The sequence below is a fragment of the Lytechinus variegatus genome, chromosome 8 (genome assembly GCF_018143015.1).
Source record: "Lytechinus variegatus isolate NC3 chromosome 8, Lvar_3.0, whole genome shotgun sequence".
Lineage (NCBI taxonomy): Eukaryota > Metazoa > Echinodermata > Echinoidea > Temnopleuroida > Toxopneustidae > Lytechinus > Lytechinus variegatus.
In genome coordinates, this window is record NC_054747.1 from 5,678,129 (window position 1) to 5,703,867 (window position 25,739).

A 25,739-nucleotide genomic window follows, 5' to 3' on the forward strand; every position below is an offset into this window, starting at 1 on the left:
TGCTGAACACTCGCGTAATTAGATCCCGGGAGGGTGGGGAAAGCCATCAGACACGCACAACTAGACTGGCACCCTAACCCACCCCTATCCTATGAGCACGCTCTTTAGATTCAATAAGTCCACCACATGTTTTCTCTGACCTCATGCCACCTATTTAGAAAAAAATTAAACCAATTTCTCAAAGACTCCCTTATTAAGTTTTTTCGCAATAATATCATATGAAGATAGATGTACAGGCCTTTTCAATCTCTTTACTTCATTGTACTTGTCACCTTAAAAACAATTTAACAGACGTACCATGACGAATTGCTTGCTCGATTCGATTGCACTTTAATAGGCTTATACTATCAATTTCATTTTTTTTTAATTAATTATTCATTCAATTCTTTTTTTATTAATTTTTCATTCAATTTTTTTTTTTTTTTTGGGGGGGGAGATGCACCCTTTAAAATCCTGGATCGGGCGAGCGACTGACAATTCTAAACGTTATTCTATTCATTGAAAGCCAATATCTTGACTATTATAACTTCCATTGTTGTAGAGGGCGTCAAATTTCATTCGTAATAGTTACTACACCGTCAATTCCGATGCTGGACGTCGCTCGCTGCCATTCTAACTGCACGAAACTACATTTAGATTTTTGGGTATAATCATAAGAGATTTCTTTGGGAAGAACAAGTATAATATATAACTCATTTGTCTGAAACAAGGCTAAAGTTTGCATGGAATGTACACGATTTTCATCGGAAGACATAGTGCTCCAGCGTTACACCTGAATTATCTCTACAGCACCCCAAGGAAACGACAGTGGATCACACATTGCTGCACATGAAGTATATCATAACATGCATACAATTAACCGTTTTGCAGTGATTGTAAAGCTTTAGTACTGCATTAACAATGTATAGGGTAACTTGACAAACGTAACATGGAAGTAGAAGACGTCGATCTTCCAGCATCATTATCTAAATCGAGTGAAATAAAAGCGCCAAAGTCTGTTGGCTTGTATACACGTAAAGAGAAAAAACAAGATTCTACACCATGGTTTTAATGATGGAAAGGAAGACCTCTGTGGTCACACCACGTTTTCTAGCTGTTCCACAAGGAATTTCTGAATTATCCACATCCATCGATAATCTTAGAGCAAGCCTGGTTAAAGAGAATACAGACGACTACTCTCCGTTACAAATGGCTGTAAAGAATGCTCACCTTGAAGAAGTTCAACGCCTAGTCAGTCAAGGGGCGAACGTGAATCAGGGTACCGCTGAAGGCTGGACACCGTTAATGATTGCAGCAAAGACCGGCAGAGTGGAGCTGTTGAATTTTCTCATCGATCAAGGGGCTGAGATTACAGAGTCTGTTGAGAGCTTTACTGCTTTACACTCTGCTGCTCTCTTTGGTCATCTTGATGCTATAGAATTTTTGATCTCTCAAGGTGCTGATGTGAAAGAAGGAAATGAAAATGGTTGGACTGCATTTCACATTGCTGCCCTGAATGGTTATCTTGATGTCATTAAATATCTGATCAGTCAAGGGGCGGATATAAACGAAGGAAATAATGATGGTGGGACAGCATTACACAATGCTGCTTTCAATGGTCATCTTCATATAACCAAATATCTCATCGGTCAAGGGGCTGATGTGAATAATGAATTTAACGATGGCTGGACTGCATTACACTTTGCTGCTCATAATGGCCATCTTGATGTAACCAAATATCTCATCAGTCAAGGGGCTGAGGTGAAGAAAGAGGATAACAATGGTGGGACTGCATTACACTTTGCTGCTCAGAAAGGTCATCTTGATGTAACCATATATCTCATCAGTCACGGGGCAGAGGTGAAGAAAGGAAATAACGATGGTGTAACTGCATTACACGTTGCTGCTTATAATGGCCATCTTGATGTAACCAAATATCTCATCAGTCAAGGGGCTGAGGTGAATAAAGAGGATAACAATGGTGGGACTGCATTACACTTTGCTGCTAATAATGGTCATCTTGAAGTAACCAAATATCTCATCAGTCAAGGGGCTGAGGTGAATAAAGAGGACAAGAATGGTTGGACTGCATTACCCTTAGCTGCTCATAATGGTCATCTGGATGTAACCAAATATCTCATCAGTCAAGGGGCTGCGGTGAATAAAGAGGATAAGAATGGTGGGACTGCATTACACATTGCTGCTGGTAATGGGCATCTTGAAGTAACCAAATATCTTATCAGTCGAGGGGCTGAGGTGAATAAAGAGGGAAGCGAAGGTTTTACCGCATTACACTTTGCTGCTTGTAATGATCATCTTGAAGTAACGAAATATCTCATCAGTCAAGAGGCTGAAATGAAGAAAGAGGACAACATAGGCTGGACTGCATTACACTTAGCTGCTGGTAATGGTCATCTGGATGTAACCAAATATCTCATCAGTCAAAGGGCTGAGGTGGAGAAAGAGGACAAGATTGCTTTGACTGCATTAACCCTTGCTGCTATGAATGGTCATCTTGATGTTACCAAATACCTTATCAGTCAAGGGGCTGAGGTGAATAAAGAGGATAACAAAGGTTGGACTGCATTACACGTTGCTGCTCATAATGGGCATCTTGATGTTACGAAATATCTCCTCCGTCAAGGGGCTGAGGTGAAGAAAGAGGACAAGATTGGTTTGACTGCATTAACCTTTGCTGCTATGAATGGTCATCTTGATGTTACCAAATATCTCATCAGTCAAGGTGCTGAGGTGAATAAAGAGGATAACAATGGTGGGACTGCATTACACTTTGCTGCTAATAAAGGGCATCTTGATGTAACCAAATATCTCATCAGTCAAGGGGCTGAGGTGAAGAAAGGAAATAACGATGGTGTAACTGCATTACACGTTGCTGCTTATAATGGCCATCTTGATGTAACCAAATATCTCATCAGTCAAGGGGCTGAGGTAAATAAAGAGGGCAACAATGGTAGGACTGCATTACACTTTGCTGCTGAAAAGGGTCATCTTGATGTTACAAAATATCTCATCAATCAAGGGGCTGAGGTGAATAAAGAGGATAACAATGGTGGGACTGCATTACACTTTGCTGCTAGTAATGGTCATCTTGAAGTAACCAAATATCTCATCAATCAAGGGGCTGAGGTGAAGAAAGAAAATAACAATGGTTGTACTGCATTACACTTTGCTGCTCGGAATGGTCATCTTGATGTTACCAAATATCTCATTAGTCAAGAGGCTGATATGAAGAAAGGAAATAACAATGGTTGGACTGCTTTACACATTGCGGCTTCCGAAGGCCATCTTGATATCACCAAATATCTCGTCAGTCAAGGGGCTGAGGTGAACATGAGAAATGAAAATGGTTGGAGATCTTTAGACTTCGCTCTTTTAAGAAATCATTTTGACGTTGTTCAAGTTCTTAAAGCTGAAGGTGCAAGTATTGATGAAGGAATTCTTCGTCAGCAGAGATTTCTACTTGTGTTACTACCCTTGATGATCGTTGCGAATTGTCTCAACCTAGCTTTCCTTACCGAGGTAAATGTTTGGCTTACAGAGGATGAAGGATGGGTATAGCCGTTGGGAGGGCGATACCAATATTGAGGATTTAATGGGCCAAAACAATAAGAATTTGACACGATACATGACCCTAAATGCAGAATTCCTTTTCGAGTATACAAATTAAATAAATTCTGAGTCAGTAAAATAGTTTGATTTTTATTTGTAAAAATTTGTAGGAACCTACTTTTTCAAAGTGAGGATTTGACTTGACAGAACAGAAAAAAACATTAAGCACAGGAATAAAAAAATGTCAGTCATTCAGTACAGGAAGAAGAGGCATAAGTAAAAAAAAAAAATCTATATGTTTACGACATTCCAATAAGCAATAGGTCTCTGTAACAATAAACCTGCTTCTCTGCTCCCTTTTTTCAGCCATAACAGAGCCTGGCTCTATAAAAAGAGCTTATGTTAGTCGAAGATTTAGAAGATCTTATCAAAACGTTCCCCAAATGGCCAAAATGTCGTAAATTGGGTCAATAAACTTTTATTTTCAAATCGCTGCAAAACTTTTACCTGGATAAACCCAACCAACCCTCTTGTATCCTAACTGACTTTAAAGGATATTCATCTTGCAATACAAAATGGTCAAACCCCCACGATTGAGAACTTAGTGTCTCAAGGAACTGATCTTAATGTCCCGTCAGCTGACGGTCAGATGTGTCTCCATGAGGCCATCAAACTCTGTTACAAAACAGGGAGAAATGTAGAAAAAGCTACACGCTACGAAAGGTGATTCATACTTGATTTCGGTCTACACTTCAGTAAAGATTCAATAATTTGAATGATATGAACTGGGCTATCATTTTGCATTATATTTTGAACATTTCTCCCATATCTCGATGCTTAGTGGAAATTAGATGTTTTATGTTTTAGGATATCTATAGCTAAATTTTATGGAAGCACTTACATACCACATCATAATTTTTATTGCTGACTACATTGTCTTTACTGTTCAGTTAAACAGATCCCTTCCGCTTCCATGACATTTACTCCGGTGACTATATTGCTCTGCTCTGAATTCCACACACTAATCGAACGAACAACTGCAACCCCGGCTTTAACAAAGTCTGCCGTGCAAACCTTTCACTCGAGTAAAGGGTCTGAATTGCAGCCTACTCATGCCTTGTGTGCTGAAGGCCCTATCCCTTTTTTATGTGCGTGGAGACACACTTGTTGATCAAACTTTCAATCAGGGTCTGTGCTTACAGACTAGTTTTAACACTACCCTACTCTCGATTCGTTTTATCAGTTGTTGGCTCACATAAGCTAGTCTGCAGGAACAGACCCTGATTGAAATTTTTGATCAGTAAGTGAGTCTCCACGCAAAGACTAGCACATGCAAGGGCCTTCAGTAAACAAGGCAACATGAGTAGGCTGCACATTCAGACCCTTTACTCGAGTGAGGGGTTAGCACAGCTGCAGGCTACACATACGCATGAAAGCGCTTTATCGGGTATCGTACGAGATATTATACTATTATTGATGGTGTCATAGCAAATCACTCTTCAGGATCACGTGATATTAAACTTTGTTTCCTAGGGCTGGCCCCCGTTGCAGAAAGAGTTGCAATCAATCGAAACTCTAAAAATCAGGCGCAACTTGATTTTCAACCAATCCACAGCGCGCATTTGGGACTTGCGATTGATTTTTTTACTTGCGTTTAAACGAAACTCTTTCTGCAACGGGCCCCTGGTCTTATACATAGTTGCGATCGATCCAATCAGTCCCCAGAATCAATCGCAAATATGGAAAGCCGGCAAAGTCCAAATATAAAGTGCATGTTTGTTGAAAACAACACCTAGATATGAATCCACAAATTCTTTGTTTTCTTTACAATTTGGTGTGTTCGCCTTTGTTCAAAAGGTACATTTCCTGTAGGAAAAAAAATTACACTGATGGATTTTCATAGAGTTACGATTGACTGGATCAATCGCAACTCTTTGTAAGACGGTGCCCTGATCTATACAAAGTACCAAGATAGAATTGAACAAAAGTTTACATACATTATTTCTAGGGGTTGATTGAGAGAATTTTCCCCGGAAAGTGATAGGGGCGGTCTGAATGCAGGAATAATATCTGGTATTTTTTTTTAGCATGAAAAAGTTTTTGTAATTCAACGGGGATTTTTGTGATCGAGGCAGTTTATTCACGACCGCATTACCGACATCGGAGACTCGGCACGGGGGGGGGATCACCCACTCCACGGCTGTAAGATCGATTGAAATAACAGGCATAGGTTTAATATTTTTGTTCGATTCAGATTTCAGACGAGATTTACAATGGAAACCTATCACCTGCGAAGGCTTTGGTGTTTTATCTACTTGACAATGGAGCTAAGACAGACCTGGAAGATAAGTCAGGAAAACTACCAATCCATTATGCCAAAGATGAAGTGGTTAGACAGATGATCTTATCGAGGTGATTTTTTTATGACTTAAACTATACACTTTTTCTTATCCATAATTTCTTTCTTTCTACAAGTGAGAAAGCGATTATGTTAAACACTCAATAATAAAAAAAAAAAGTTTTGTCTTGACAGTTCAAAAGTTCAAGACAATGAGGAGAAAATATAGTTCTTAATTTGTTAGAATATACTTCGTGAATGGTTGTATTACAAGATTGTCTGTTCGAAAATGTTTAATTTCCATCTTCTTGCATGTCCTCTATCTTTAGTAGATATATTTGATATCTTACATCAGGGGCTCTCAAACTTTTACTTTGAAGGGCCAGATGAGACTCCAAGTAAACCTGAAAGGGCCAGGGTGAAGTGGATACTTAGAAAAAAATATTGTGCGCGAAGCACAATGACCCTTGCGGTCGGGGTCCTACATGCCCTCTTTTGTAATCTGGCCCTTATTTTGGGCACATTTAATCTAACAAATTTATAACAGTTTCATATGGAACGCAGGCAAAATTAGAAAAGATTTCAAAACACAGCAAAAGTCAATATTAATGATAACAAATTGTAGAACTTTAAAACATATTAAAACGAATCTAGATTGTACCTATACATACCTGGTATTGGGGAGACAGATAATGTCTTGAAGTATCAATATTTTTTGTAGTCAAAGTAGAATGAATAATAGACCATGTCTGCTGTAGACTATAACAAGGATGGGGCAAGCAGGGGCCGTGGAAGTGGGGAGTTGACAGCTCCCCACTTTTTTCAAAAACCATGTACAAAAACGTAAAACTGACCATATGGTTGTGATTTTTTGCATGACCAGACCCCCATTTGAAAACCATTTGGCCCCTATAGTCCGGCAGCCCAGGAGGTTTATTCAACCGAAAGCCGGACAAGCAAATGACCCCATAGCTGGATGGCACGGACCTTGAAGTTTACAAAAATGCATTGCTGCCGGGTTCTATGCGTGGTCTTCCCTCCGAAATGACGTAATATATGACGTCACTACAAAATGGCCCTATTTCACAATTTTTCAGACATTCTACACATAGCATGAGGTCAAGGGAGAATATCTCAGCCAAGTCATGCTTGTTTTGTATGAAACTTTCAAAATATATTGTTCAAGTAGTGCACAAGAGATATGCAAAATTTCACGAACAGAAATTATTATTCACATATGCAAATTACGTAATGAAATTTGCATATCATTAGTTTTGGAGATTTCTTGCATAAAAAAATTGTCGAAAATCGATTCAGAAATTTATTTTCTTTTTTTTAGTGTACTTTATTTGATATTTTTCCTCTCAAGCATAATATCATTGTCTTCATCTATATCTCTACTTTAAGAAAATATATGTCAGTAATTGGAAATGACATTATAGACTGATTTCAGCCCCCTTTTCAATATGGTGTGCACATAGAAATCGTGCGTTTTTGGCCTATTTTCTCCATATAGCTGAGGTGGGCGACCGATATGCCTACTTTATTGATGTTTTCTGCATTTTGCATGATATTAAATCTTCCAAACAACATATTTTCATCTTCATTTTGACTCTGGTGATACATCAATGATTTCAGCACAGATTGATTGCCCATTGGGCAGTCTATAGGCTACGTTTTCAGCCTAGTTTTCAACAACGAACCTATACCATGTAAGACTGCATCGTTGTAGTCGAGTCGGATAAGATGTTCCTGTGTACCATCAAAATATTTTTCACTCAATTTTTCATTCAACGTTTTGGTATTTGTCTAAACTGTCTCGTTGATGAATCTTGATGTTCCCTTCCCAAAATCGTGTCCAACGGGGTTCAAAATTGATATCATTGGCGGCCCTCTTGGACTTTTTAAAAATGGAAATCAATTATTTCCATATTTTATTGCACAGAGTCTGACAATGGGACAATCTTTTAATCAATACGCATTTCTCTATGATTGGGATAGTAGAAATCGATTTAATTCGTTTTCTGATGATATATTTTGAAATAATATTTATCCCGAAATGGGCATGATTTTGGTCAAAAATTTGCATGTGCATTGATATCTTTCTGTTCAATCATTAACATCAACAACTATTTCAAAATATCAGCATTTGACACGAAAGAGGATGTAATATACCGATAATACTGTCATGACTGTAACGCTTCATGACAGTATATGTGTATGTCTTTATTTGCTTAGTTAAAGGGCAAATACCATTATTACCCATTTATTGGAAAATATGCCACTTTGGAGCCCATATTAAGGCAAAAAACGTTTCTGATATGGAATAAAGCCACTTTCATTCTTTTTAAACTACATGGAGATAAGAAGGGTAGAGTTTCCTCTATCTGCTACTAGCATACTGAAGCATACCCCCTTCAGGGAGCGTCGAAATCACCCACCTTTTTCATATTTTACATATTTGTGGGAAAATATGCTTTTTCAAGCCCCCATTGAGGCAAAAAGTGTTGCTGCTATGTAGTACGGCCACTTTCATTGTTTTTAAACTATGTGGAGACAAGAGTAGAGTTTCCTCTATCTGCTACAAGAAAGGTGTGCTGGTACAGCAAAGCTTACCCCCTCTGAGGACTGCTGAATTTACCCGATAATTATACGTATTTTGCCCATTAATGGGAAAATATGTTATTTTCGAGCCCCCATTGGGACAAAAAGTGCTTCTGCTATTTAGTAAAACCACGTTTATTATTTTCAAACTATATGGAGACGAAAGAGTAGAGTTTCTTCTATCTGCTACATATAAAGAGGTGTTGGCATATTGGAACATACCCCCTTAGGGAGTCTCCAAAATCACTTACCCTTTTTCCATATTTTACCTATTTATGGGAAAATATGCTATTTTCGAGCCCCCATTGAGGCAAAAGTGTTTCTGCTATGTCGTAAGGCCACCTTTATTATTTTCAAACTATATGGAGACGAAAGAGTAGACTTTCCTCTATCTGCTTCATATAAGAATTGCTGGTACAGTAAAGCTGGTACAGTAAAACCTTTGGGAACTGCCAAAGTTACCCGCCCCTTTTACGTAATTTGCAAATTCATGGGCAAATGTGCTATTTTCGAGCCCCCATTGAGGCAAAAGGTGTTTCTGCTATGTAGTAAAACCACTCTTATTGCTTTTAAACTATATGGAGACGAAAGAGTAGAGTTTCCTCTATCTGCTACATATAAAGAGGTGTTGGCATATTGGAACATACCCCCCTTATGGGGTCACCAAAATCACCTACCCTATTTCATATTTTAATTATTGATGGGAAAATATTCTATTTTCGAGCCCCCAATGAGGCAAAAGGTGTTTCTGCTAGGTAGTAAAACTACTCTTATTGCTTTTAAGCTATATGGAGACGAAAGAGTAGAGTTTCTTCTATTTGCTACATATAAAGAGATGTTGGTATATTGGAACATACCCCCGTTGGGGGGTCGCTGACGTCACCTAACCTTTTTCCATATTTACCTATTTATGGGAAAATATGCTATTTTCGAGCCCCCATTGAGGCAAAAGTTGTTTCTGCTGTATAGTAAAACTACTCTTATTGCTTTTAAACTATATGGAGACAAAATAGTAGACTTTCATCTATCTGCTATTTATAAAGAAGTGCTGGTACAGTAAGGCCTACCTCCTTTGGGAACTGCCAAAGTTACCCGCCCCTTTTACGTAATTTGCAAAATCATGGGAAAATGTGCTATTTTCGAGCCCCCGTTGAGGCAAAAGGTGTTTCTGCTATGTAGTAAAACTACTCTTATTGCTTTTAAACTATATGGAGACGAAAGAGTAGAGTTTCCTCTATCTGCTACATATAAAGAAGTGTTGGCATATTGGAACATACCCCCTTAGCGGCTCACCAAAATCACCTACCCTATTTCATAATTTAACTATTTTTGGGGAAAATATGCTATTTTAGAGCCCCCATTGAGGCAAAAGGTGTTTCTGCTATGTAGTAAAACTACTCTTATTGCTTTTAAACTATATGGAGACGAAAGAGTAGAGTTTCCTCTATCTGCTACATATAAAGAGGTGTTGGCATATTGGAACATACCCCCCTTATGGGGTCGCCGAAATCACCTACCCTTTTTCCATACTTTACCTGTTTATGGGAAAATGTGCTATTTTCGAGCCCCCATTCAGGCAAAAAGCGTTTCTGCTATATGGTGAAGCCAGTTTCATTCTTTTGAAACTACATGGAATTAAAGGAGTAGACTTTCTTCAATCTGCTGCTAATAAGTGGTTGCACAGCAAAGTGTATCCCCTCCGGGGGTTCCGAAAGTCACCCACCCCTTTTCCATATTTTTTCCAATATGGGGAAAATCTGCCAATTTTGGAGCCTCTGAAGAAGGTAGCAGTCGATGTGCCAGCACTTTTTTTTACATGTAGCTGATAGAAAAAAATGCCTCTTCTTTTATTTCCAAGTTGTTTCCAAAATCAAAGCTAGCTTTACTATATAGCAGAAATGCCCTTTTGTCTGAATGGGGGCTCAAACATTGCATTTTTTTACAATAAAGAATGAAAATAGACATATGTAACTGATAAAGAAGATCCTACTTTGTCATTTTTATGTGGTTACAAAACAAAAACAAGGGCTTTACCGCAAGGCAGAAACACTGTTTGCCTCAAAATGACTAATTTTCCGAGAAACTGGCAAGATACGAAAAAAAGATTGGGTGACTTTGGCAGCCCCCTGAGGGGTAAGCTTTGCTATGCCCCAATCTCTTTATATGTAGCTGATTTAAAGGAAAAAATTACATACTCAAAACAAAATTTTACCACATTGGGGGCTCCGAAAAGCACGATATCATAATAGTCAAGCTATGGATAATGGTATGGTACTGTATGTAACATTTTACTGGTTCTTGTGGGACTATGCTTTAAGGTGCCCGAGAGTAATTGCATGCAAAATGAAAATGCAGAGCAATGCCTCGAACTTCTATCTTTTTCAAGAGATTTAATTATCATAAAAATTGCTTTGTGTAGAAAATGCCTTTTACCCTCATACACATGATACAAGTAATACATACCTTTCTATCGATCGCTAAGTACGTTATTTTCTGCATGTTAGGCACATCAACAAAGGCGATCGGATGCAAGATGAAACAGATATATGTCAATGCACATGAACATTTTGGTTCAAAATTTTTTATGAATTCTTTTTTTTAATGTATTAACCGGACTATTCAGAAAAAAAATTCAACCGATTTCTACTATCCAAATCCTAGTGAAATGCGTATTGATTTGAAATTTCCCATTGTCAGACTTTGTGCAATAAAATATGAAAATAATTGATTTTCATAAAAAAAAGTCCAAGAGGGCCGCCAAAGATATCAATTTTGAACTCCGTTGGACACGATTTTGGGAAGGGAACATCAAGATTCATTAACGAGACACTTTAGGCAAATACCAAAACATTCAGTGAAAAATATTTTTATGGTACATAGAAACCCCCTTATCCGACTCGACTACAACGATGCAGTCATACATGGTATAGGTTCGTTGTTGAAAACTAGGCTGAAAACGTAGCCTATAGACTGCCCAGTGGGCAATCAATTATTGCTGAAATCATTGATTGATCACCAGAGACATCATGAAGATGAAAATATGTTGTTTGGAAGATTTAATATCATGCAAAATGCAGAAAACATCAATAAAGTAGGCATATCGTTCGCACACCTCAGCCATATGGTGAAAATAGGCCAAAAACGCACGATTTCTACGTGCGCACCATATTGAAAAGGGGGCTGAAATCACAGTCTATAATGTCTTTTTAAATTACTGTTATATATTTTCTTAAAGTAGAGATATAGATGAAGACAATAATATTATGCTTGAGAGGAAAAATATCAAATAAAGTACACTAAAAAAAAGAAAATAAATTTCTGAATCGATTTTTGACAATTTTTATGCGAGAAATCTCCAAAACTAATGATATGCAAATTTCATTACGTAATTTGCATATGTAAACAATAATTTCTGTTCGTGAAATTTTGCATATCTCTTGTGCACTACTTGAAAAATATATTTTGAAAGTTTCATACAAAACAAGCATGATTTGGCTGAGATATTCTCCCTTGACTTCATGCTATGTGTAGAATGTCTGCAAAATGGTAAAATAGGGCCATTTTGTAGTGACGTCATATATTACGTCATTTCGGAGGGAAGACCACGAATAAAACCCGGCAGCAATGCATTTTTGTAAACTTCAAGGTCCATGCCATCCAGCTATGGGGTCATTTGCTTGTCCGGCTTTCGGTTGAATAAACCTCCTGGGCTGCCGGACTACTAAGGTACTTCGGTATGAGTTAGTCCTTTGAAAATGTTCATTATGGAAAATGTACTTTTGCACCTGTATGTAGATCCAAACAGAAAGTAGATCGAACAGACAGTAAAGACTCCACTAAACTTTGTTCATAAGTCAAATTTGACTGCCATTACTTTTATTACGGTTAGGTCTACGTGGATACACAACGTTATCATATTGAGCTATGTTTCATATTGTGACTTAAAAGTGATTAAAAAAATCCCAGCAGAGTCTCGGGGGCCGGATTTAGAAGCTCTGCGGGCCGTAGTTTCAGAACCCCTGTCTTAGATTGTAAATATCAAAGGATCATGAGCCATCAGTGTCAATATTATGTCTTCATACCTCGATTTAATGGTTGTGATTGAATTCATGTTTTATTAATTTTCAGAATGAAATCTCCTGAAGAGGCCCACAACTATCAAGGTAAGATGCAGGCAATACATCACAACCGATATTGGTGGCTTAGTGGTAGAGTGTTTGTCTCATTAATAGGAGACAGTGGGTTCGATCCTAGATTACAATTTAGACCTCCTGCCTAGTCAGGCTCCATGGGTCAGGCTCTCGATGTTTTAGAAAAGGGAAAGGTAAATTGTGCAGGGCCCGTTGGGAGAACAGTTCGCAAGACTTGGTAGATAAGAATTGATATTATTATTAGTATTATTATAGTATTAGTAGTATTGTTTTTGTTGTTAGTGTTATTATTATCATTATTATTGTTATTGCCATTAATAATAGTGTTAATAATATGTTTACATTATAAAGGATATGAATTTAAATATACCACTGTTAGTATATTTAAATTAATATCCTTTATAAGAGACAAAATAATATGTGTTTGTCTGTATAAGGGTCTGTAGGTGCATGTGTGTGGGATACATGTTTGTGTGTGGGGGGCATCCGAGGTACATATGCAACCATACAGTGTTTGTTTGAGGTCATTGCCCTGTGTCAATCGCTGAAGGCTCATTATGCCAGTTTTTTATTCACTCTTCTTCAACAAATGCACAGAAAGCGTGAATAAAGAACGTCACACGGATTCTAAAGTCTCTGCTGACGCAACTTCAGAGGATGTCACAATGTCCCAGGATGATAAGAGGGAGCAGAGTAAGCAAAATGGAACTCAAACCCAAGCTGCAGAAAGCGATGAGGGTCATACTGATGAAGAATATGACTTGATTCAAATTGAGAAGCATGGCATTACTGTCAGAATTTCCAAATATGAAATCTACAGTGCAAAGGACATCACTGTGGAAGTGACTGAAGAGGTCCCACCTGAGCTAAAGCTGAAGGAAACAGAAGCCATCATTTCGGTTGGATTGAAGATGTCGCCTTCTGACGCAATCTTTGACAGCCCTGTAAGAGTAACAATGCCCCACTGTGGTGCATTTACAAAGCCTACTGATGCAGAAGTTTACATCTATTATCGCAAGAACGGTAATTCCTTTTCCATTTCCTCTTTGGTTTTGGTCGTTTTCCTTTCACTAAGTTTTCCCCACTCACATTTCTGAAGAACTGAGTAATACTATTGCAGAAGATATATTATTTTCTATTTTAAGATTACAATGTAGTTCATTGCCCAAACAACTAGACAACGTTTGAAAGATATGAACGAGTAAAATACAACGACATAAGTTTCTTCCATTTTTGCTGTTACACCCATGTATTTCAAGCTCGGATCATGCCATGGGCTTATCGGGTTTTTTCACTAGCGGCCGCACAGAAGCGCCGTTAGTGAAGGTGTTGTTAGCGCTAACAAGTCAGCCACTACACTTGGAGCAGAATGAACGCTCAGAAAGCGCATATGTTCGTTACAACAAACGCATGTAATCACAACTTAATCAAACATAACGTGACGTCATAGAATCTAGGGGGATAATTAGAACAAAACGGCCCGTTTCCAAGGCTATCTAATTTGAGTACAAATAGTCAGGAGGTGGAGAGTGAATGTAAATGAAACGTTCTTCTTTGTATTCTGTAGATTAATAACTTTCCACTTCTGCTTCATCTGTCAATCTAATTTCCCGCTTTCGATAAAGTGTTGGGAAAAGGCCATTCATATAAAATCAGTACATTTTGATCCCTTTGTTTAACGATACATATATTTCGTACAGAATGATCTTTTGGCTTCATGGGTTTGTAGAAAGAGGAATGACACATTTCTATTTTCTATTTTAATGATATTACAGATTCTGCAAAGTTTAAAGCGTTTCTATCCACCAGCACGAGTATCCCAAAATGTGTTGTGAGAGATCGCGATCTAGATATCGACCTGGAACACTTCTCAGAATTCTGGATTATTGCTACAATAAGAAAGATATTTATTGGGAAACGTGTTATTTGTACACCAATCATTCCTGTACTAGCACCTAGAAATCCCATGCCCGTTTTGTGGGTCAATGTCAGGGACCAAAACGTTGCAGAAGGACAGGTTAGGCTTATTGGAAGGGTTCCACCACATTTCTTCTCATATTCTTAGAACAGATACCTTATGTATAATAATTAAGCTTACAGAGTCTTAAACAAGTTTTTAAAGATGCATATGTAATATTACATAGAAAAATGGGGAAAATGTTCTACCGGTGTTAAAGGTAAACCTGCAAACGCAGCAATTGATATATGAGAAGTCTTTACAATCAGGCTTGGTTGCCATCATATCGTCGTAGATCCAAATATAGTAAATTTGCAGAAAACAAATTTTTGAAATCATGATTATTTAGATGACGAAACATTGAATATCGTCAACAAGGAAAAGTATATGTGAACTAGCAGATTATAAAGTGATATCACTTCAAGTCAATCTGTATTGAAGAGAAAATTTTTAAGGCCCAGAGGTATACCCTGAATATCAGAAATAGAAAATATTCGAAAAGATACAAGATTCTAATTATAGCACATTATGTTAGGCTACTCCTTATTTTCATATTTCAGATATAATTCGTAATGCCATTGTCATTAGTTTTTCTGTGGAAATAAGACTATACTATAGTATAACTGTATAATAGCGACTTTAACCTCCCAACTACTTGAAATAATTATTGACTTACCTTGGTCACCTAATTATATTGGGATCCCATATGGTCTGTTTCTGTTCTGAATAATGCAATTATTACAGTATTAAACTGAGGTGCCGTAAGTTTCATGAGTCATGTGAGCGGGGTAGATAGGCCTACCGGTAAGTCACATTTTCTTTGTTTTTATGGGAAAAAAGGGTTCCTTGTGCCCCCTCCACCGCCCTGTTTATGTATTTACGCCTTATGTCATGACATTTTTAATTTACTTTTCAAAGATTCCAGAAGGATATAAGGTCCCGATTCCTGGGGAGCAGTTCTTAGTCAGGTGGCGTTCAGGGGAATTGAAAATTTCTTGCAAAGAAAGCACTCTGAAAGGCGATCCTCGGGTAATATCATTTTCATGATTCTATAACCAAAGTTATGCTGAATGTAACTTATTATAACGTACAAGTCATATCACCTGATCGCACTATGCTATTGCATATTTGTGTACGAGGCAAGGTCAAATAAAGTTTTCTTCCAAAAACCCAAACATTTCATTAACTATTTATAGAATTAAAAGGTCACTCGTATAAAGTGTTATGTAGCTAATAACCAATAACTTCTTGATTCATTTTTTATACAAATTTCCCTTCCAACATTATGTAATTTTATTGTAGATTCTCAAGGAAGGAGAAATCCGTCACCAAACTGAGCACAAACTAATGTTCGAGGTGGATACACAAAACATTTCTGAGAATAAATTCAACCTACACTTCACCCTACAACAGAATACAACGAAGGAGCTCATCGTTCCAATGTCGTTAAAAGGTCTATAATAATCTTAATATGCATGAGCGCGATTGGTCAAGATGGTACAAGATTTCATGATCTAGATAGGGAATGACAGATGCTTTGTTCAACGAGGCGTAAATCTCGTATAGATATATTTCAGGAAAATATTGATGATATATCCATGTTCCTTCATAGAGTGACTATGTCCAATTCAAATTATTCAATAGCTAATTGTTTTACATGACAAACTAAATTCTAAAATCAGCCCTAAAATTTTAGAATCATTAAAGCAGTTAAAAGGTTAAACATTTTGTTCAACGTCTTCATGGATATTCTCGTGGGTTTATTGATGCTATTGTTTTAGTATTTTTTAACAAAGAAATAGAAAATCGTACCTCCAATTCTTTGTCTCAGATGAAATACCAGCTTGATATGATAGATAAAGACCGATGTGGCTTGTCATCTGAATACATCCGACCATCGAAGAATTACAGACTCAATACTAGGTGCCTATCAATGAATGGGATTAATGTAGATAATGCTTAAATGAACCAAAAATGCAATATAATTATTCAACCAAATACATGAATACCACCATGCAATTGAAAGAACTAATGTTAAAGAGATCGTCCGGGCTAAACGTTTTTATAGCTTAAGAAATAGAGTAGAATTCACTGAGCAAAATGCCGAAAATTTCATCAAAATCGGATAACAAATAACAAAGTTATTGAATTTCAAAGTTTAGCAATATTTTGTGAAAACAGTTATCATGAATATTCATTAGGTGGACTGATGATGTCACATCCCCACTTGTTCTTTTGTATTTTATCATATGGAATTAGGTTTATTCAAATTTTTTCCTCTACGAACTAGAAAATTTGGATTATTCACAAGAGTATGAAATAATGAAAAAAATAAGGTTTTATGTAATAGAAAACAGAAAGTGGGGATGTGACATCATCAGCCCACCTAATGAATATTCATGAGACTATTTTCACAAAATATCGCTAAACTTTAAACTGTAATAACTTTATAATTTGTTATCCGATTTTGATGAAATTTTCGACAGTGTGCTCTGTGAATTCTACTCTATGTATTAAGGTAAAAATATTTTCAGCCTGGACCATCCCTATATTCATTAGTTTATTATGTCCCATTCAATTAATTACAGTGATTCAAATTTTGTTAATATGTGATTCGTCTCTTATTTAGAAACAGCTACGGTGATATCAGAGGAAGGAGCTTGCTCACAATCAACGATAGCGACATCATCTCCATCAGCTGGCAATCATCCTACAGAAAATATAGGTTCTGCTTCTACTTCTGAATCAAGGTGAGAATCTGACAGTATGTAGTATTGACAAATAAAACTTAACCCCATGGAATATTTCAATAATTCATTATTTCAAGCACGTGAGAGAATGGAATATACTATGGGCCATGGTAAAGATAAAGTACGCTGAAATCATGGAAATAGGCTTATTTTCCATACGAACTCCAATTTCGACTTAGAATCCAATATCTATACATGTCAAATAACTAAACCTAATATATAAGTATTTTTAGTACCGAAAGCGAAAATAATTTACTTTACAATGATGTGGAGGATATGACTTGAAAATGTCCTTGGCAGGATAAATGATGGATCTGGTGTTTTATTTATTCATTTAATTACTTATTTTTATGTAAAAAAAGAAAACACCTTACAAAGCATGAAATGGGTTGAATTTTTCATATTACAAGCGCTACATTTCATAAGATGATAGGCCCCATAGGAACTTGACCAAACCTTGTTTTTTTTATATATACAATATTTTTTATGGTTCCTTGTCAATTGGAGGGTGCTGATTACGAATCTGGATGATTCCACTCGTGTAACTTTGAGCAATTTCCGCAAATTGGCAAAATCCAATATGGCCGCCAAAATATGCAAATTACCCATGAAAGTCCTTAAATTGTCCACACATTGGCTATGAAATGCATAAAATCGTGTGGCAGGAGTAAAGTACTCTCTGAAAAAATATTTTTTGACAAAATATTTATTTTCCTGATATTCAAAATGGCCGCCAAAGGCCCTTGTATATTGTATTATAAACAATATGAATAGGGAAAACTAATTTTCACAAAAACTAGCACTAAACCGCAACAAAATCGCGATGTATGAAGGAAGTAATATGTGCAAATCATCATTACTAACGAGATATATAATTTATTATGTCATATATGGGGACATTGCTGTATTTTGATATTTAAAATAGCCGCCACTGGCCCAAAGAGTATTATGTATAATGCAATGGCCGGGGCCAAAATTGACAAGAGTAAGCACTTAAATGCATATTATTAAGATAAACGAGTGGAATACTGATTAAAAACATCATTGCCATCATTGCCATTGATATGCCATTTATGTCATTGTGATAAATGCTGTATTTTGACATTCAAAATGGCCGCCATAGGCCCTATATTTATCATGTACAATGCGAATGGAGAAAGTAATTTGCACAAGATTGAGAATCATAAAATGCATATAACTGTGATATATGATTAAAAATATTGACTTAAACATGATTTCTAACTAAATACATCACATATTGCTTGTGGAGGTAATAAATGCTGTACTTTGAAATCCAAAATGGCTGCCATAGGTCTTAAAGTATTGTGTACATTGTAACATGGGACATATAATTTTGTCAGAATTTGGCTTTGCTTGACTCTAAATAATGCATATGATTTTGAATTGTGAAAGGGTGAAATATTGTCTAAAACTATGGTTTCTTACGAGATATATCATATCATGTGTAATTAAGTTGATAAATGCTGCATTTTTAAATTGAAAATGGCCACCATAAGCCCTTATCGTATAATATTCAATTGAGTGGAGACAAATAATGTTTACAAAAGGGGCATATGGTAGCCATTTTGAATTTTGAAATACAGTATTTATCACGTAAATTACATAAGGCATGATATATTCTGTTATAAATCATGTTTTCAGACAATATTTCACTCATACATCACCATTTGTCCAAGCAAAACCAAATTCTGTTGAAATTATTTGTTCCCATTCACATTGTGCATAATACCATAAGGGCCTGTAGCGGCCATTTTGACTTTCCAATAACAGCATTTATCACCTAACTGGCAGAATAAATGCTATATCTTAATAGAATTATGCTTTCAGACAATATTTAACTCATGATTATGGTGCTAACTCTTGTGAATATTGGTTTCCCACTTTACATTGTACATAATACTGTTAATGTCTAAGGCGGCCATTTTGAAAGTAAAAATACAGTATTTAACACAAAGTTGAAACCTGAAGGATATATTTCGTTAGAAAATATGTTTTTAGAAAGTATCCCATCAATTTATCACATATAATATGCATTTTAGCGCTCTCTCTTGTGATTTCTTTGCCTGTCTTTCTCATTGTGCATAATACTTTTAGGGCCTTTGGCGGCCATTTTGAATATCAAAATAAAACATTCATCACATACATGGCATATTAATAAATTATTTCGTTAACAATTATGTTTTTAGTCAGCATTCCACTCGTTTAATCTTAATAATATGCATTTTAGTGATCACTCTTGTGAATTTTTGGCCCCCATTGCCATTGTACGCAATACTGTTTGGGCAAGTGGCGGCTATTTTAGATATCAAAATACAGAAATGTTCCCATATATGACATAATAAATGACATATCTCGTTAGTAATGATGATTTGCATATATTACTTCGTTCGTACATCTCGATTTTTTGCTGTTTAGTGCTCATTTTTGTGAAAACTAGTTTTCTCTACTCATATTGTACATAATACAATATACAAGGGCCTTTGGCGGCCATTTTGAATATCAGGAAAATAAATATTTTGTCAAAAATTATTTTTCAGAGAGTATTTCACTCCTGCCACACGATTTTATGCATTTCATAGCCAATGTGTGGACAATTTAAGGATTTTCATGGGTAATTTGCATATTTTGGCGGCCATATTGGATTTTGCCAATTTGCGGAAATTGCTCAAGGTTACATGAGTGGCATCATTCAGATTCGTAATCAGCACCCTCGAATTGACAAGAACCCATCATAAAATATTGTATATATAAAAAAAAACAAGGTTATGCCTCTTCTATCCTGGACTACCTTCTTAGAGGAAATAAGTAACTTCACCGCTTGAGGACACTAGCTTTCGAACATTTGAATGTTTGATTTTTTAATTGATTTCTTTGGTCGGCAGATGGAAAAAAACGGATAGATAAAATTGCCATATTGGATCATACTTGAATATATTTTTTTCATTATTGGTTTTTCATGAAAATTTTAGCTCTGTCTTTAAAATATATATATTTTTTTCAAATCGTGTTAGAAGTTATTTCATGTTTTATATTATCTTTCGGTATTTCTTTTTTTGGACCTTGGCAGAGGAATGTATCCATTTAGGTGACCAAGAACTGTAAGTATGAAATAGTATTGCAAATAATCAGAGGATGATGATCAATGCAGTCATTATAATCACCGTTGAACATCATCACAATCAACTATCATCTTCATAATTTTCGAAGTTTTTTTTTTTGTTTTTTGTAGAACACCAAGGGAAGAGTCTGCGTATGTTTCCGATGACATTCTGAGGGATATTGCTGGGCGGGTCGACAAAGAGAAGGACGTCGATGCTCTGGGAGGTAAACTGGGATTTTATTCGTCAGAAATCTTGCCATTCCTAGAGAAAAACAGGAATAAACCATGCATGGGCACGCTACAGATGCTTCGTGATTGGAGGAAAAGAACAAAGAAATCGGAAGAACGCGAACTGTTGAGACAAGCCCTTATTGACATCAAGTACGTTCGTTTGGTTGATGAGCTTTTGTCTGAGTGTTGATAAATAACAGTTAACCAAAAAAGAGGTAATGAAAAGAAATGGAATTCTTTATCCTAAATGTATCGATTTATTGGAATTATCGTTATATAGTAGCAAATCTAAAAGTCAATAATTTCCACAAAAAATTCAAATTGTAGATTCAGCCTCAAATCAACTGGCTTTCTACATGTGTAATGGTTTCTATGCCAAACAGATGATATTTCAAGATGTACATGGTGGTTAAGAGCTGATAGAAGAGGCGTATGGTTTACCGAGTGAAAAAGGACTGTTTGGATGGTAAAATGAAAATGGAAGAGATTTAGGCACTGAAGAAATAAACATATATAGTTAAAACATATGGATTATCCACGACACAACAGCTTTTCTTCATTGATTTAATCCTAAAACCGTCGGGGTTGAAACAACCCGCCCTCTCGACATTTTCGGCGACTATCCGCGCTCGATGACCTTTTACTTAAATGTCTTGTGCGTCTATTGAGACCAAATTTACAATGAAAATGAAAATAAAAAAATGAAGCTCACATTTTATTGTTCGAAATAGACATTGAACGAAATAATCCTAAAATTTGCCCAACTGATCGTGGGCCCAACAGTCGCTTTACGACGCCAGATTGACGAGGCTCTATCCCCGAAATGTTAAACACCAAACATGGTCATGAGGGACTTTTGGTCTGAACTCCCGGGTGTGAAACGGACGCTCTCTGGCGCTCTACCAACTGATGATGCCATCAGTTGGCTCTACTAACTGAATGAGGCCATTTATGTACGATGTTATTTCTTCAATATGCTATATTGTTTTGTATTATATTCATATTTATGTGAAACATGTAAAATAAAGTCAAATCAAATCAACTGAGCCAACACACCGGTCTATGCCCGGGTATGTGGTTGAAAAATATCTTCAGTTTGCATTAATTTAAAGAACACTCACAAAATAATTTTACTGCATGATTTTTATTAATTTCGTATTCAAAATATTATTGTGTATGTAGCTGAGGTAAACGAAATAAAGTATTTCCCAATACATCGCAACTGAATATTTTATTGTGTGTATGAACTTTGAGAAATATGTCAAGATTGACAATGTGGTAACCAAATTATTATATTCAGATTGTCTAAAATATTTCGCTCAATTCTCGATGATACAAGATCCTGTGATATTTTCTGTCATTAAGTTTGAAAGGTTTTAGAGCAAATATTAGGTCCACCATTCAAACTTGGACGTATTCCTTATATACCCAGAGAAATGTGTTGTATTTACTTTAGGTTGCAAGAAGCCGAAATAAAAATTTCAGCAAATGTATAGATATAGATGTAACTGAATTGAAAATTTACACTATGTATATATATCTTATAGATAAAGTTGTGTTTAAAAGGCAGTGAAACCCTCCAGGAAATTTAAAGTTCTGCTATGTTTGAGATGTTTAGCTGTGAAGTCAGGAAATAAAATATTACATTCAATAAGGTTTGTTTCTCTGGGCTCGTCAAACATTGTAAATATTATCTATATTCAACACTCAGCATGAAGGAGTGTGTTTCATGGTGGGGACCACTCACTTCAGAGCACAACTGTGGGTTTGAATTATCTTCACTGAGTATAAGGTTTAATCAATTATTGATATCCACATATTTACTTTACTCTTATTTAGCAATTATAACGACTTTTTTATTTTCTGTTCCAATGTAAACAGCATGACATTTTACTTTCTCCATTGAATGTGTTACTTATTGATATATAATGTTAATCAAATTGTTTAAAGAGATATATCTTAGTATATTGAGAGGGAGGTTACGATGGAGGTGCTGTGGCCTAGTGGTCTAAGGCGCCTGATTATACACAGTAAAGTCCGGGGTTCGATCCCCGGTCTCAGCACCTATGCCTGTGAGCAAGGCATTTAATCGACGGTGCTCTTTTGTCTTTCATTCAAATAAATAGAAATGCTTTCCGCCTTCTTAATAAACATTTCTGCACTTCTTTCATACTGATATCCTTCCATCATATCGCGAAGCCAATTTACACGAATATATATTTTGTGTAGTTAACCATATTGTTTGTCTTAGTAATTGATATGTCTGTACTTTTTTTATAGTGATATCCTTCCAGCAGATATCATTTTTTTACATCGCGATTTACAAGAAGATGTTTTTGTGAAAATTATAATTAACCAGATGAAGTGCCTGTTCTATGCCAAGTTTATCTTAGAAACTAATGCTTTGTGCATCATAACTGAAGAGGATATTCGTTGTTTTTATCATGGTTACGTTATAAATACGATTATATTGCAGTGAATGAACATATTATTAATGCAATTTAAATATACGTAGTTTAATAGCTCATATAGTAACCAATAAGATATTACTTAAAGGTATTGTTTAACTTTGTGAGCAGCTGATTTAAAAAATTCTCAAACAAAGATGAAACATGTGTACAAGTGCATGTATTAGAACTAATAAGCCCTGAAAACAACCATTATTGAGAATAAAAAGCTAAGACTACAAGGCAAACCCCGATTTTGTAGATAGGCGTCTTATAGACACCTAAATAGTACACATAAGTGTATGGGATGAAATTAAGATGGGGTTTCCGGTCACTTTATATTTCAATTTTTGCAGCACTAAATAATTATTTTCAAACGCATTTTTTTCTGGGCTTCATTTCTGTAACATATCACAGACACAGGTAACAAGTGTGACCTTCTAGCTCAGATTTTTTAAAAGTCAAACCAATGTTAACCAATCACTTTAACGACAATAAGAACAATTTCAATACTCAGAAATATATGAAGTTTATGTTTTGTGGGGTCACGAGTAGTCAAATTCTACGATTAAGGATATTTTCAGAATATCTCGGGTGTATAATTTGACTTAAATCATAATATCATGCGAGATTATATGACTCTGCTACGAACAACTAAATGTCATAACTTACTCATTTAAAGCAAACGTTAAATCTATGTTGATATCAGAATATTTGAAGTAAAATTTCTGTGTCGATGTGTCATCATTAAAGCATCATCACCATCATCATCCTCTCCATCACCTTCATCTTCACCATTTCACCGTCATCTTCATCCTTATCATCTCCATCTTCATTGCTCAAATTAGATTACTGCTGTTTTTCATAAAATGTACTGTATATCGATTCTGCTGTATTAATGTATTATATTAATCAATGAGTTTTAACCTGGGGTTGTCATTTTTTCAAGCAATCTGCTTATGATGACAATCCTTCTCCTGCAAATTGTAAATGCTAACTAATTTGGTATGAGATCAATTTTGTTTGTAATGATAATTTTAGTACATTTAGTTATGATTCATGCCAAAAAATTTATCAATATACTATGTTTGTTATGTTATGGAAAATGTATTATATACGAATGATGTAATTGCAGAAGTAAACAATAAAATCAAATCAAATGAAATAACAAAGACAGATTGGTTTGAACCAAATAATGATGTCCAAACATTGTCTTTTTTCTTGACTTGGCATTCTCACTTGTTTGTCCAACTCTGGGTAGTTTTCAACCAATACTGTGTAGATTTCACCCAAAGCACACATTATTGGTTTAAAACTACCCGGAATCGGATAAAGTTTTAACTTATTGTTGTGTGGACAGTATGTTGCCCAACATTTTTAAGAGTGTACATAAAAGATAGGTTGACATTGTAGTCAATTACGTTTGGCAGGCGCCCGTATAAATGTGTATATACAGACGTCTTGTGAAAATGTATGTATATCATACAAATTAAAAACAGATTTATTAGTAAGGATATTGGTATTTCTAACGTACAATTTAAATTAAAATTTACATGTAAGTACGCATACTTTTATATATGCACGTAAACATTATCACGATCACACACAAACATGCATGTTTCTTACTTTAAATTTTAGAGTAAATGCTTGACCATTTAGGTGATTTGTGTGTGTTTGTATGTATCTATATAAGTGAATGCAAATAGTGAGTGCGTTGACCCTAAAAGGAGAAACGGAAGTGGGTCATAGGGTAAAAGAGGAGGTGAATCATCGAATGGTCTAATACCACTTGGTCTACAGTTCGTCCAACATCACATAGTCTAAACCCATTTCGTTTAATATCCAATCGTCTAATTCCCACTTGGTCTAATTTCCAATAATTCCCATTTGGTCCAATAACCAGTTGGGCTAATTATCACTTGGTCTAATATCCAATTCGCGTAATGACCACTTGGTCTAATGGCCAAATTTAATTTTAATTAAAGCCGTGAGATCATGCAGTTTGAAAAATAATTACAAAAATACACATAACTTATGAGCAGTTATTTTTCATTGTCTACTTCTTCCTCTTTTCTGCTTCTATATATTTCTTCTTCATGAACTTTTTTTTCTAATGAAGGGCTTCTTCATTAAACCTTTATCATTCTCATTTCCTCTTAATTTTTTGCTTGTATTTATTCCTTCCCCATCGCCTGTCATTTCTCAATTGAGCATGATCGGTTAAGGGTTCGCATTGAGGTGAAAAAAAAATTACGTACTTCTATCAAATTTGCTGTTAAAATAATCTTTGATATCTCAGGTTTCAAAAAATTTAGTTTCATGAAGATTGATGATTCCGAAAGTACCGGAATAGTCCATTTTATTCATAGGGGTGCTGCTACCTCTCATCACAGACGGACATTTCTACTCAAATTAAATTCACTCTAGTTTTATTGTTTTAAAGTTACTGTAATTTGGTTTGGATGTTCTTGCACTCTGAACATTACTATATTATCAGACATAATATAGTAGAAAAAAAATATTGGGAAGTAATTTTTTTGGTAGGAGTTAACATTTCCATTTTGAAATTTCCGTCCGTGATATAAATAAAG

The 25,739-nt window shown here is 35.8% G+C and overlaps 2 protein-coding genes across 2 annotated transcripts; both read left to right on the forward strand.

Annotated features, from left to right (window-relative positions):
* The first annotated feature begins 1,041 nt into the window (after nt 1-1,041).
* LOC121420599 (ankyrin-1-like) lies at nt 1,042-12,770 on the forward strand. Its single transcript, XM_041615262.1, has 3 exons — nt 1,042-3,519; nt 5,804-5,961; nt 12,620-12,770. Exons 1-3 carry the CDS (start codon nt 1,042-1,044, stop codon nt 12,768-12,770), a joined length of 2,787 nt encoding a protein of 928 aa, XP_041471196.1.
* Nucleotides 12,771-13,245: 475 nt separating this feature from the next.
* Nucleotides 13,246-23,307, forward strand: LOC121420600. Its single transcript, XM_041615263.1, has 6 exons — nt 13,246-13,665; nt 14,418-14,659; nt 15,518-15,628; nt 15,902-16,052; nt 17,229-17,349; nt 20,600-23,307. Exons 1-6 carry the CDS (start codon nt 13,308-13,310, stop codon nt 20,889-20,891), a joined length of 1,275 nt encoding a protein of 424 aa, XP_041471197.1. The 5' UTR covers nt 13,246-13,307; the 3' UTR covers nt 20,892-23,307.
* Nucleotides 23,308-25,739: the final 2,432 nt, after the last annotated feature.

Excerpts from the sequence above, each read along its gene's own strand:
- LOC121420599 (XM_041615262.1), top strand. The coding sequence starts at position 1,042 with ATGGTTTTAATGATGGAAAGGAAGACCTCTGTGGTCACACCACGTTTT. Across the intron at positions 3,520-5,803 it reads ACCTAGCTTTCCTTACCGAG|ATTTCAGACGAGATTTACAA; the intron begins GTAAATGTTTGG and ends TGTTCGATTCAG. Across the intron at positions 5,962-12,619 it reads AGACAGATGATCTTATCGAG|AATGAAATCTCCTGAAGAGG; the intron begins GTGATTTTTTTA and ends ATTAATTTTCAG.
- LOC121420600 (XM_041615263.1), top strand. The coding sequence starts at position 13,308 with ATGTCCCAGGATGATAAGAGGGAGCAGAGTAAGCAAAATGGAACTCAA. Across the intron at positions 13,666-14,417 it reads CATCTATTATCGCAAGAACG|ATTCTGCAAAGTTTAAAGCG; the intron begins GTAATTCCTTTT and ends ATGATATTACAG. Across the intron at positions 15,629-15,901 it reads CTCTGAAAGGCGATCCTCGG|ATTCTCAAGGAAGGAGAAAT; the intron begins GTAATATCATTT and ends ATTTTATTGTAG.